Source organism: Lagenorhynchus albirostris, chromosome 4 (genome assembly GCF_949774975.1).
Source record: "Lagenorhynchus albirostris chromosome 4, mLagAlb1.1, whole genome shotgun sequence".
Taxonomy (NCBI): domain Eukaryota; kingdom Metazoa; phylum Chordata; class Mammalia; order Artiodactyla; family Delphinidae; genus Lagenorhynchus; species Lagenorhynchus albirostris.
The window spans coordinates 10,198,397-10,213,751 of record NC_083098.1 but is presented as its reverse complement, the minus strand read 5'-3'; the positions used below and the strand labels follow the sequence as shown (position 1 = coordinate 10,213,751).

At 33.3% G+C, this 15,355-nt stretch overlaps 1 protein-coding gene across 1 annotated transcript in view; it reads right to left on the bottom strand.

The window, feature by feature from the left end:
* The window catches only part of CCSER1 (coiled-coil serine rich protein 1), a 1,250,826-nt gene that overhangs the window by 980,040 nt on the left and 255,431 nt on the right, over positions 1–15,355 (bottom strand). Inside the window, exon 4 of the mRNA XM_060147099.1 lies at positions 2,558–2,651. Coding sequence (XP_060003082.1) covers positions 2,558–2,651 — 94 coding nt within the window. The remainder of the gene's footprint in view (positions 1–2,557; positions 2,652–15,355) is intronic.

The following is a 15,355-nucleotide window of genomic DNA, read 5'->3' as shown; positions in this document are numbered from 1 at the left end:
TATGAACAATTTGGTTAACTCAGTTGATTCATAAGGTACACTAGTTCTGGTTTCAACCAAGTTATCTATACCTTGAGGCAGATTCAGGAGATTCATCATATTTGTTATATCATTTTTTAAAATAAACTAATAAAGTTCATTGCACTTCATTATTTTATAAAAGAGAAATTAAAGTTTACAAATGTTCATTTTTGTTCCCAAGCAAATAAATTGAGCTAACTCTTTTATATTTTTAAGGCATTCTTTGCTCTTTATCATGGTTGCCTAACAAACACAGCTGAGATGTCTATGTTGTCTATAATTCTGCTTACTTATTACTTGGTTTTATTTTTATTGTGAAAATCTTTAAAAATACCTAAAATAGAGAAAACATTACAACTCATCAATGAAAGTTTCACCCCAAGCACCTATTTCCGAGCTTTGATAATTTTCAATAATTTACCAACATTGTTTCATCTATTCCCTCCTCCATACTGTTGGTAAAGCAAATCTCAGATACCATATTATTTCAACCACATGCGTCTCTATGAAGAGTTTTCCTCAAAGACAAAACCAAAGAAAAATATTTAGCACCCAACAAAATAAAAATAATTCTGTGATAATAATTCCATCACTACTCAAACTTCTCTGATAAACTCTGAAATATATTTGCATAGTGTTTTTATGTTTTGACACAAAGATGTCACATGGCATTTGCTCTTTTAATCTACAATACCCCTCCCCTTTTTAACATGCCATTTATTTGTTGAAGAAACCAGACCATTTACCCTGTAGAATGCCCCATACCTATGTTTGCTTGCTAGCAATCCCATCATTCCATTTAACATTCCCTCTCTCCTCACCCCAATATTTCCTGTAAGATCATTATTTAATCAAGAGACAAATAGATTTAAGTACTTGTGGGCAGGAGTGGTATTGCTGTGTACTTCTCTAGTCATTGCATTAAGAGGGACAAAATGTCTAGTTGTTACACTTGTAGTGAAGTTAGTGATCAGTGACTTTAGGTACTGCCTGCCTAATTCATCACTGCAAAGTTCTTCACCTTTACAATCATGCTATAGCACATATCGACACCATCATTATTCCTTTTAATGACTGCTTAGTGTACCATTGTATATTCAACCAATGTCCTATTGAAGGACATTTGAGGTTTTCCAATATTTTGTTTTTGCAAGTATTTTGCAATAGATCATTATTTGCATATATTAATTTGTATATTTCCAGTGTGTTAGGATTAAATTACTAGATGTTGGATAGCTGGATCTAAAGATAAATGTATGTATAGTTCTGCTAGATACTGACATATTTCCCACCAAAATGTATACATTGTCACTATGTGTGACTCTTTCAATATAAATACACATGAATGATGAAATTGTATAAGGTACCTGCATAAAAGGGAGAAAAATCTACATTTTTAAAAGAATATCTGTCAAATCAACTGCAGGAAGAATGTCTCAAGAAATGGTTATCCTAAATATACATTTAAGCAGAAAAAATTTTTATTTAGCTCCTCTTTGATATTAGCTTAAGATAAGAGTGTAAAAAAATACATACATTGTTATTTCCTTCTTTTGACAATTGTTACTATGACATTATTTATAATATAAAAATACTGCATGAACAAAAATTCATCATAAAATATTACAGCCGGAAACAACCTCAGAGATTATGTCTAATTCCTAAAAGTTAAAAACATGGACAATAAATTCCAAGAGGTTGGTTTTCTTAAATGTATGCAGTATGACTCAAGATTTTAAAGCTTTAATGTTACTTCTACTTTAGCTTGAAAATGACTAAGTTCAAGGTATTATTAGTAGTAAAAAATAAATAAATAAAAACTTGCCTTTCTAGTCAAATATCTAAATTTGAGTGAACAATTAATTCCTATGTCTTACAAAAGGAATAATTTTGGTATTTGAAGACATTACACTTTATGCCTTAATACAAATTTAAACTATTACAAATATAGTGGGCTCCCTTCTTCATTCATTCAGCAAGAATTTATTTATCTCACACTATAACCCTGTGTGTGTGTATGTGTGTGTGTGTGTGTATGTGTTTATGAGTGTGTACTTGTGGTTGCTATTGGTAATTACTAATTTTGAGGTCAACCTTATCACATTAACATTAACCACCATAGTTATTACTGAGGTGGCTAAGATTTGAAAGAGTAAACTTGGTCCACCAAACTTTCATTTGGTTATATAAAATAAATGAAAAATGGGATTATAATTGTTGTCTCCCCCCTGCCAGAAAAGAAAATATTAACTTTATCATTAACTGTTTCATTAGAATTTCCCTCTTTGAAAGAACTTTTGTTTTATAATTTTTTCTTATTTAATAATTATCTTCCAACCAAATTTATATTTTCATAATAGATTGTAAGATCACCAGAATAATGTGTCCAGGGTACCTAGCATGTGCCTTGCACACAGAATACAGAAACTGGGGATTGAAAAGACTGAATGCAGCCTAAACAATATTTAGCTTATCAACGAAAGCTAAATGACTTGGACCAGAGTTGTATGATATTGTGCATTTATTCAATATTTACCTGAAGGATGAAGATTCTGTTCCTCTAAAAATTCCAAATCAAGCATTAGATCATCTTCATCCAGTTCACAAGATCCCAAATTATTCAAAACATCCTGAAGAAAAAGCAAAATCAATAGTCAGAAACCAAAACTCTGAGAACCTGAGGAAATATCCACATGTAGATGCCATGAAGCGAAAAAGTACTCAAAATTACAAAGGAAATGCTGTAACTGAACCCCAGAAATTGTTTATTTTATGAGCTTTAAAATGATCAGCCCAATAAAAATTTCAATAATTATAAAAATTTTAACTCCCATTAAAAATGCACAAAGAGGTTTTTCAAATGTACAGAAGTCTGTGAACTAAAACTTTAGATTCTTTTTCTAATATTTATCTTTCCAATTTGTGTAATAGTCTTCCGACACATTTAATGAATTGTTTCTCAAACTTTGTATACAGTGCCAACCCTGAAATATTAATTTAAACTATGCTTGGAAGGGAGGGGAAATCCAGTTACTGTTTCCCAATCATTTGCTTTAGATTAGGAGGAATGAATGGGAGAAATAAATATCAATTAGATTAAAAATTATTGATTTTCATAAAGTCATAAATATCAGAGCTAGATCATGTTACCCTTTCATTTTTTCTCAAGAGGGCAAATAGCACAGTAAACTAGAAGAGTATATTGAGAAATCTTGAGGGAAAACAGTGATGTGCAGAGGTAGAAATTCTTGAAGGAGGAATACAGTCCTGATTTGCATATCTGTATATAGATTGGTAGTGAATATGTTAAGAAAGCAAGAATTTACTCTTAGAGACTAGGATGGAAATAACAAAAGTACAAAAAATAGAACATCAAGAAAAACAACCTAAATGTTAAATGATACCACAACATTTCGGATTACTTTGTCCACTGATTTGAATGTTACCATAATTTATATCTAAAGAAGTAAATATTCATTAGAGAAAGCCTAATGACGTTGTCAAATGGACACCTTAGTTCCTGGGATTGAAAGTAAGGATACTGTAACTTTTAAATAAACCACTCTCACTGTAAAAAATAGAATTAAACATTATTAAACTTTAGAAACACATGTTATCTGTGAATAGAGCACAGTAGTTTCAAAGGTGATAAATATTGCCAAATATAAGTGCTTTTTATCTGTCAATGAAAATTATAGGGAACGATTACTATAATGGATTGCATTGTATTACATTGTATCTGTATTAATTACAAGGGATCTAATAATTTAAACTATAAACAAAATCAACTGTTTCTTGGAAGTTCTATGATATAATGTGGCAGGGATAACCAGTGAGAATAAGTTGCTTATGTATATAGCAATAAAAAGATGTTATAAATATAGGCAACAAAAGATAGGCTGCCATTCTCAAAAATTCAAAACAGAATATTGAGACAACAAAAGAAATATAACTGAAGTTGATTGTGGAAAATTAAGAGTTTAGAAAAGGGAGATGTTATAAGGATACTAATATTATTAGGGTTTATTAAGCAGTATCCAAATAAGAGAATTTTAGTCAGGTAGTCAAGAATACGTTGGTAAAAAAAATTGTTTAATGGTGAAAGTGTAGTCATTGATACAGCTCCAAATTAGCCTAAACAATTTTATACTTGTATTTTGAATTTCATTGACCAATATTATGGTCTTAACTGTTTTCATCCAAAATTCATAAACTGAAGTCTTAACCCCCAGTACCTTGGAAGGTGATTATTTTTGAAGAGAGTATCCTTAAAGAAGAAGTTACAGCTAAATCAACTCACAAGTGTGGGCCCTAATCTAATATGACTGGTGTTCTTATAAGAAGAGGATATTAGGACAGACAATGCAGACAGAGGGACAACCGTGGGAGGACATAGGAAGAAGGCAGCCATCTGCAAGCCAAGGAAAGAGGCTTCAGGAGAAACTAAACTTGCCTATACTTTGATCTTAGACTTCCAGCCTCTAGAACCACAAGAAAATAAACTTCTGCTGTTTAAGCCGTCCAGTTTGTGGTATTTTGTTATGGCAGCCCCAGCAAACTTACACAACCAACACCACTTAGAAAGCAATGAAGATCGGAACGAAGGAAGTAAATGAGTGCCTGGCATATGTTTTTGTAATTACGCCAAGTAAGGACATCTTCCTCAATGTAAGCTTCTACGTTTTGCATAGCATTTCTCCCTTTCATTTGGAATCACCCCACTCAATCCACCTAGCTATAGAAGAAGATACCAGGTTCTTACACGAGCCAGACTTCCTGTCCTTGGTGTATGGTCCAAGATGAACGTTTTAACCAAACCCGCTGATCATAGCCCTCTCAGAAAAATGAGAAAAATTTCTGTTTGGTGATAGATATTGCAAGATGCACATCACAGGGGCCTTGGATTTCATTGCATGGTTAAGACCAGAGTAAGTCTACTGGAAAAATGACAAGTGTCATAGTAGTAGACCTTCTGGTTCCTGATTCCAGCAGTTCCTGAGGTCCAGCAGCATACATGATCTTTTCAAGGTTGGATTGTTCAACCCTCTTTTGAATTTTGACAGTTAATACATCCATCCTCAGTTTGAAAATAAAGTTTAAAAAGATTTTATTTTTGTAACAAGGAAATACTTAAAAACTCTGTCACCATTATCCCAAACATTTAATTGAAGAAAGTAACACCAACAAAGTGAACAATTTAAATCTGGAAAATTCATTACATTGTTTTGATTTTCTCATTTTGCAGGTGACCCTTGACATTTAGTCTAGCAGGAGCCCATCAACCACTGGTCTAGAGGAGGTGTTCTTCAATATACTTATCCTAAATTGCCTTGCTTTGATATCTTGCTTACAAAGCAACTTTCTTATTAATGGAGTGGAGTCTTTGAAGTTGGTAAAACATCATACAAAAAAGAGAGTAGATGCGGCAACGTGATGTTACAGAAGAAAAGTCAGTGTGAACTCACAGACCTAAAAGAAATATCTTTTCCAGATCTCTCCTTAAAAAAGACCAATAGCAGCAACAGTGCTTTTGCCCTCAGCCAGCACTTAGGAGAAGTCCAGAAACTCATTACACAGTATCCACCAACAAAAAAGAACCAGGGCTCCTTAATTATTAGGGAAAAAAAGAAGGAAAGAAAAAATATAGACTATTTCTGGAACATTCTTTTGTTGCCAGAAAACAAGATTTGTCTAAAAAAGAAGTTGGAGGAAGTTTTGAAAGGCTAAGAAAGCAACCTAAATGGCTTCTCCCTGGCTAATTTCTGACATTATGAGCATCAAAAAACAAACAAACGGGGCTTCCCTGGTGGTGCAGTGGTTGAGAGTTCCGCCTGCCGATGCAGGGGACACGGGATCGTGCCCTGGTCCGGGAAGATCCCACGTGCCGCAGAGCGACTGGGCCCGTGAGCCATGGCCGCTGAGCCTGCGCGTCCGGAGCCTGTGCTCCGCAACGGGAGAGGCCGCAACAGTGAGAGGCCCGCGTACCGCAAATAAAAAACACAAACACACACAAACAAACAAACAATAATCATTATGGCTAAATGAAACAATCTGAGTCTGTCAAAAACTAAGAGTTACTCAAACAGAAAAGTTAATGTGAAGGATATAAAGAGGCATTAATGATATACACACAAAAAACACAAACAGGCTAGAATATCTTCAATGTCTATTGTTTTTAATAAATAGCTAAACATATGGGTATTTTTTCTAATCTTATGTATGTTTATAATATGAAGACATGCACTTTTTTTGATCTGTGCAAGGAAAGACTTGTAAGTAAAGTAGTAGCATCAAAAGTAGTTCTGTACCAGGGATAGAAAGGACTGACCAGCAATAATGGTCACACATAACCACCAAGTGGAAAAGGAGTCCAGCATTTAATTAATACTAATAGTCAGACCTGTATCTAAAAGGGCACAACTGTGTGCTTCAGACATTTGATAAATTAATGGAATATCCAGAAGTGATAACTAACAATAGTCTCTCATCCTCTGGTAGATAAAAACCTAGGTAGCTCTGTATAATAAAGATAGAATAATGAAAGTCCATGGGTTTCTAATAACATTAATATACCAGGCATATATATCATAATAACAGGAAAACTGTTTATATAACAATTGCAGTTGAAACTTTAAAAGCAAATAATTTGGGGAGGGAGCACCAATACTGCACAAAATTAAAAGCTGGGCTTGAATTTAAAAAATAAATAAAGGCATAAGGACACAGAATGTAAAGTTTAATTGAAAAAGGAAAGTCCAACCTGATGGTCAGAATCTTGAGTCTGAATCGTCTCTGAATGTATAGCAAATTCCAATGACTACACAAAAAATTATCTAGTCAACAACCCAGAAAGTGCAAATTTAAGAGAAGACTTTCTTTTTCTTTTAAGTCTAGTATAATAAGGAAGTCCTAGGGAAGTGCAAAAATAGACTCAAGTATTTCTGAAATCCCAGTGAAAGATGAAAAGTTTCACATTAGCAAAGAGAACGAAGGCAAATGGTAAAAGGAAATGCAAATTCCTAGCGTGAGCACATTTGTAACCAGTTTTAGGGTAAGCATATTGATTTGCTCTTGAATCATTGTAAAATGCATAATTTTCTTCTTTAAAAGTGGCTAAAACATTTAAGATAAATTGATATGTTAGGCTTGGTGTTGTAATGAAACACCGAGAAGAATTTTATTATATAATATCTAAACCAATGCTTAAAGGCCATGGAAAATTTAATTTAATACATATTCTAATTTATTTTTATGTAAGATTTATGTGGGTATTATGAGAAGAGTTGATTATTTAATTGTAAGGAAATACTAATTTTTTACTAATTCATAATATTCATAAATTGGATATTAAATGAAGCACAATTATTACTAAGTATTCCCTAAGCAGACATTTAAAAATCTATCAAGAATACTAATTAGTCATGAAATCTCCCAAATGACTTTAAGCCATTAAGAGTAAACTAAGTAGTTATTAATGAATTAATTCAAAGATCAATTTTCTAAACTCTGGGGATTTAACAATGAACCTAACAGGCATGTTTTCTTTCCTCATAGAACTTAAAGATAACTGTATTCTAGTAAAGAAATACCAATCTCTTTTATAAATAAAGTAGGTACCATTATTTATAAATCAGTCTCTTGTGTTTCGTTACTGTGAATTAGTTCTCCAGAATTTGGCTGCTACTGGCTGAAAGAATAAAGTTGAACTTCTGAAAAGACAAGCTCTGATCACTCTATTAATATGCAACCATCCCATAACCCTTTAGCCTTGTCTTTTTATTGCAATAAATATAATCATTATGATCCTGTGAAAAATATACGAAGCTGGGACATGTTACTACATAGGAAGTGTTGCTTATAGAAGAAATAATTCCATCAAAGGAAATTATTGAATTATTAAAACATTCGCTAATTGTGGTATTATAAAGATGTTACTGATTGCATTTCTATGCTGTTATATTTTAGTCAAAGCACTTCCCAAGTAGCCTTAAAATATCTAAAAGGCAAGCTATGAGAGGCTCTAGACTTCAATACTTGTTTATGTAATTTTTAATGACACAGCAGAACTGCTCTGATCATTATTTAGTCTAAAAGTGAAGAGAGAATTATTCAAGTTAATAAGAGATAGTTAATCTAGTTTAAATTTTCTAGTCATTCTCCATTATGATCAGGTGCTGCTAGGATATGTGCTTCATTCTCTACTAATCTAATCATAGGAGTTTCCACAGATTGACTAAAAAGAAAATGTCATTTTATTATTGAAAACATATGATGTAGCTACTGTAGCAGACCCTTAGTGAAACTTTCCTGTCTAAAATACATTCTGAGACTGGCTTTACAATTAATTACAATGGCTTTTTTTAACTGGGGAAAAAAGATAAAGTCAAGTAACTTGGTATACATCTTTAAATAATTCATATTATCCCAGAAAGATAATTACATGAATTGTAAAAAATGAGAGACATAAAGGGACAAGGTACAGAAATCATCCAAAGCAGACATCTGAATAGGCTGGGTACATACATTTTGATAAAAGTTGAGTTGTTCACACCCATATATGCAGTGGGAAAGAGGATAATACACCAATATATGCATATACTTTTAATGATACGATTTCACTGCTGTTTTTTGGAAAGAGAAATTAAAATGACAATACTTCGTAATTACTGCTCTGAGGAGTTATTTGGTTTTGATTTCCTGACTGGATAAATAAAGCATATAAAATCACTACAATAGAGTTACCTTCACCCTTCGACATGGTAGACACAAAGTATTTCCAGACACAGCTTGCTCTTTGCTAAGTACTGATTAACCTTATGGACCTGCATATATCAAAATACACTTTTAATACATATTTTCAAAAATTTGTCTTCATTTTTTCAGTCCTTATTCATAAGGCTTCCCATAACAAGTCCAAACACATACACAACGCATATTTTGTTTTGATTATGCATATTTTTTCATATTTAAATGTAAAAAAAATAGCAAAATGAGATTCCTAAAGCTATGCCCGGAGCTGCTAACTCTACTCTTTACACTAATAAAAGGTAAATGATTTTATGTTATTCAAATAGTACAATACTAAAATACTAAAACTTAAAAATCATGTTATAATATTTCAACTTTTTAGGAAAAGTTAACATTTATATGGATTCATATGTCCATAGATTTTATGTGGATTTTAAATCTATATCTGAATTCATACAAAATTTTAAAGTAAACTCTGAACATTTTCATTTTAATCTATGCAAGAGAATAAATTAAAAGTATTTTTTATTATTAAGTTATAAAAATAGAAAACTAGGGAGTATAAATATATAATTAGCAAACTCCATGATTCAAAATTAAAATATATAATGATTATTAGTTTAAAAATGCCTGTTTTTCTTCTCATCATTTAACATATGGAGAAAAAATAATGTCTCTTGGGATTCTACTTTCATGACAAAAGACAACCAACATTACAGATGCCGTCTCTTTGATTCTGCACTTGACTACATCAGTTTGTGTCACTGTCAATAAAGCAACACAAATAAATAATTATTATATAGCACTCAAGTCCAATGAAAGCAAGATCCATTCAATAAAATACCACAATTACATTGTGTGTAATTGGCTTGAGCTGAAAATGGTAATGTGGAAAAGAGTGCTATCACAATTAAAATATTTGGAATTCTAGTATTTTTGTGGGATAGGGAGGGTGGGAGGGAGATGCAACAGGGAAGAGATATGGGGATATAATATGTATAGCTGATTCACTTTGTTATAAAGCAGAAACTAACTCACTATTGTAAAGCAATTATACTCCAATAAAGATGTTAAATATATATATATATATATATATATATATATAAGAGTGAGCTCATTATTTCTACCCTTCATTCTTTGTGTACCAGGGGAACTGAGCATTCCACAGTTAAGACGCGTACTTCATTATATTCTTATTGGTGTACCTGTCAACTTTTTGCCAAGAACCATTCCAATTCTTCAACTTTCACTTATAATTTTTTCTACATACTACTCTGAGATTACTCTCATTGAAGTAGTCAATAATTTGTATATATTCCCTCATTGCCTAACACATGAAAAGATGACAATGGTGTATATCTATAGAACAAACACTAACTCTATTGTCATTCAAAACCCAACAATCTGATCTGTATCTATCTCTACCAAATTGCTTCCTGAAAACTTATTATTAAAAACAAACATATTTATTGATTGTTTCCTGGAAATGCCATTTGCATTTCTTTCATTGCACTGAGTCTGTCCACTTGCCCCAAATACCTAAAGAGCAAACACAAAGTAACATACTTATACTTTATTATATCACAGGCTTTTTTTTTTCACAACATTACTTATAACAGGTGCTAAAAAAATGTTTTTTGATAATAGGAAAGTTTAAAAGCCTTTCCCTTAAAAACTCCCTTTATGTGCAATATATGCTGGTTTTCACAGAACATAAGACCCCCATAAGACTCGGTGCTACATATGAGCAGAGTTCTTGTGTTGTCAGAATCTCTAGTGCTGTGCTGTATCATTATAGTATATGGAAAAGAATATCTCATTTACCTAATAATATCTTACGATATTATAATAATATCTCAATTATCTGGGAATGAGATGTCTTATGGCCAAACTCTTTTGATGACAAAAAATACTGTCCTTTTTAGAACATCAATTTTTTAAAACTATCAGATGTTTTGGGGAAAATTTGTTATCCAGAAAAAGTATTCATGTGTAGTACAGAGGGAATGTTTAAGAACTTAATTGCTACCTCTACACCAGTTTAGTTGTCTAAGATTGCCGAGGTGTGCTTTTTTTGTTGTTGTTAAAGCTGTCATTTTAGCCTCAGTGGAAGTGCTTACTTTTCACCATTATTAGTGTATATGGCTCTGAGAATTTTATGAATCTTCCATCACTATTCTAGCCAATATACAATGAATTGGAATTTGCCAAAGAAAACCTAATATGTAAGCTTGTTAAACCAGTGACCAGAAAGTGTACCATAAATACCATTCAGATCAGGATAGCTACTCTAGTGAAAAATGCGTATTTTTAGGCACAGATAGATCTCATATAATTAAGCCTTAAGTTTTATTCTAGGTTTATATTTGTATATCAGATATTATGAAATTGATGAATGTTTTACTGATTTAAAATATAAAAATTGTCATAATTTTATTTCTAAAATAGGTATCAAATATATCCAGTGATACTTATCATGCCAACCTTGTGTTAAATAATATAGCATAGTGGGAAATTCAAAAGATTGGGACTGATAAATCTGATTTCTAACCCTAACCCAGCCACCAAACCAAGTCTGTGAACTGAAGCAAATCATAACCTCCCTGATACCCTTCCATGAAATAAAATATTAGAACAGCTATTCTCTGTAATTCCATTCATATCTAAAATCTTCAAATCTATAAGACAATTATGAGCTTCTTTCCTCTAATGGTATATACCCAGAGTTAGCCAAACTGCAAAGTCTCAGGGAACAGTCCTCCAAATTTCCCTGACTTCTGACACCAACAGCAAGTTTGGAGTGTTCACAAAAACACCCTCAAGTATAATCATTCACTGGAAGGACTCACAGACTCACTGAAAGCTCTACTCATCATTGTAATTTACCACAGGTAAAGGGTACAGGTCAAAAATCAGCCAAAGGAAGACAGAGTCTGGGAGGGTTCCAAATGCAAAGCTTCCCTTGTACACATGATGTATTACTCTCCCAGCACTGACATGTGACAACACAAGCAGAGTACTGCCAACAAGGGAAGCTCATTGAAGCTTTAGTGTCCAGAGATTTTTACTCGACTTCATTACATAGGTATGATCAATTGACTGATTGATTGCCTACATGGTTGCTCTCAGCCTCGTCTGACAATAAATGACCTGAAGCTTTTACCGTAAATCATATGCTTCTTTTCTGATGTGGGCTGCCCCACCCTGATATTTTCTGACGTGTCCAGCTCCACTCTAAGATCCAGTGTGGTCACCCCTGGACTCTAAACAAAGATACTCCTATCAGGTATGACATAAATTACCTCTCAGAACCTGAGGGCAAAGGTCAGACCTCGTTTTGGGCAAAGAGCAGTTCACTACACATATACTGTTTATATAGACGACGCATGGCTCATGATCTAATTTGGTTTCAAATTATTATGTTAGATTCCAGAGCAATATCTACAGGCGGAAAGTATCGTGAGTTGTTTTTTTTAATCAATGTTTATTTTTTAATAATACATAAACAAGGAATTGACTAAGATCATACATACTGAAATGGTGTATATATTGCCTATGTTAAAGATTTATTGGATATTTTCTGTATCTTTTCCCTCAATTTTCCATATTGGGCTCTAATTCTGGTAACAAAGAGTAATATATTCCCTTATTCAACAATATTTATTGACGGTTTACCAACTGCAGGGAAATTACTAAATTAAGAATAATGACCGAAAGAGAGAAGTTTCCAATCTAGACAATAAATATACAAATGAGGGCTTCCCTGGTGGCGCAGTGGTTGAGAGTCCGCCTGCCGATGCAGGGGACACGGGTTCGTGCCCCGGTCCGGGAAGATCCCACTTGCCGCGGAGTGTCTGGGCCCGTGAGCCATGGCCGCTGAGCCTGCGCGTCTGGAGCCTGTGCTCAGCAACGGGAGGGGCCGCAGCAGTGAGAGGCCCGCGTACCGCAAAAAAAAAAAAAAACCAAGGTAATTTCAGCTAATTATATACGATATTTTTAAAAATATCAACATAATATTTACTGGTTGTAGGAGGCAGCTACTCTACATGAGAAGGGCAGGGAAGGCCTTTCTAAAGGTGTCATAGGGCTGAGGAATGAATTATAAGCAGCTATATGAAAACTGGAAGGAAAAAATATTCTCAACAAAGGACAAAATATAGGCAAATCATCTACAATGGATGTGAGACTGATATGTGAGTGGGGCAGAGAGAAGGCTGGAATGGTTGGAGCATAGAGGTGAGGTGCATGGTACAAGAGGTTAGAGGTATGGGGTCTAGATCATTTGATCATAACTTTGAGGCAGGTAAGGAATTTAGAAATCACTGGAAAGTGACATGCTTAAATACACATTTTAGGAAAATCATCCTAACCACTGTGCTGAGAATTCACTGTAAAAAAAAAAAAATTTCTAATGGATCCTAACAGCCAGAAAGGCAAGCATTGTTTTACAGATGAAAAACCCGAGAGTGAAAAAAATTAAATAACTTGACCATGACACAAAAAGTGGCAGAACTAAGATCTAAGATTTAAACATATATTTACCTGAAGAATAAAAATTTCTCCATAAAGCTTCCCTTCACGTGACGTGTGTGCACGCACGTGCCAGATTCTAGAGATATTGAAGGAAATCCTTAAATATCAAGACTTTTTTTTTTTTTTTTTTGCGGTACTTGGGCCTCTCACTGTTGTGGCCTCTCCCGTTGCGGAGCACAGGCTCCGGACGCGCAGGCTCAGCGGCCATGGCTCACGGGCCCAGCCGCTCCGCAGCATGTGGGATCTTCCCGGACCGGGGCACGAACCCGTGTCCCCTGCATCGGCAGGCGGACTCTCAACCACTGCGCCACCAGGGAAGCCTCCAAGACCTATTTTTTTTTAAGGTTACTAGCATTTTACTATATGTTTGATCATAAATGAGTGTGTATAGTTTTGAAAACGAGCTCTAGATGAGTTTCCTTAAAACTTCTCAAACAGGTGTGCTCCCATTTTTGCTATATTCTATGGAATCTCAAACAAGTAAACTAAATTCTTTAGGCCATGATTCACTTTTCTGTAAAATGAAAGCAAATAATTCCTGATAATCTACTTTCCCTATCTGGAATTCTTTTCACATACAAATGATCCTTCACTATGTATGCTCTTTGATAATGTTAAAAAAAGTCTTAACTTTTCAAATTTTCCTTGATATTTTCTTTCTTTTACGCAGTTGCAAGTTGAACCAAATTTCTTTTATTTATACTTCCATCAAGGTCCAACTAACATTCCATTCCCTTTAGGAAGATTTCCTCATCTTCATGTGGTTAACATTAATTTCTTCCCAGGTGGTTTGTAATAGTTCTCTTATTTACATCATTTTGAAAGTAAATATGGTGCAATTATTCTCCCTTTGCAGTTCCTACAGTACTTGGCACAGTCCTGAGCATATCAGTAATTTAACTCAATCAATAATTACTTATTGAGAATTTTCAGTATGTTAGGTACAATGCAAGTAACAAACTCTTGAATTTTGAACTTGTTGAATACAACAGTATAGTACACAAAATAGTGCATGTTCTGACTTATTGAGGAGAAAGCCATAGTTATTTAAATACTTTTTATATTTCATTTGTTAAGAGTATCACATTGGAACTATTTTGGGAAGCAATATAATTCCGCTTACTGAATTATTTTCATATTAATGGGCTTTGCATTAAGGGACAGAGAAATACAACAGCACAGGCAGACGTGGCACACCACAAGCAATTGTAGAGTACCTTTTTCTCCTTATAAAATTAGAACCTCCTAACTATTTGAAAGATTAAGTTTATGTTTTTATGTAATACAGTAAAAAACATTATATTTTAACAGCTAAAATAAAAGCAGTGTTACGTGATCTGAGAGAAAGAAGGACAAACATTTCAGCAATATTAATATAAGAACATAACCAGTTAGAAGTGTTTTGTCACCAAATTTCTTTAGTGCTTAAATACCTACAGTGATCTATAAAGCTATATAGTCCCATTTCCTAGTCTCTGAAAAATTAGTTTAAAAAACACAATATTGACAAATACTCTATAATAAAAACATAGTCACAAAATAAATATATTCATAAATATCAAATACATGTCAATATTAATTTCACCTAAAATATAGAGAACAAGAAAATATCACTAGGGTATAAATCAGAAAAATATTTGTAGGTGGATGAGAGTCAAGCCAGAAAAGAATCAGCTCATTTCTTCAGTTTGGCATGTTTGCTAACTTATCTTTTGGATATAAAGGTTTTCAAATGAATTTATCTCTCTGGCTAGATCAATACAAAATTTAGAAAAATCTTTTTATTTTACCTAAATCACTTGCAAAATTAAAGACAAAATTGGAATATTTTATCCTGCTCAGCCATTCACATATCAGTTTGTACTGCATATAGCTGGACTATAAAGAAATTCCAAGTAAATAAAGTGCTTTACAATCAACAGAAATCTAATGCAGTATTCAAAATCCATGGATATAAACCAATCAATTCAACTTAATTAATGTATAAGTTAATGTAATTTATATTATAATGGCTAGAGGTATATAAATAATGATAAGGATTAAAGAAAAATAA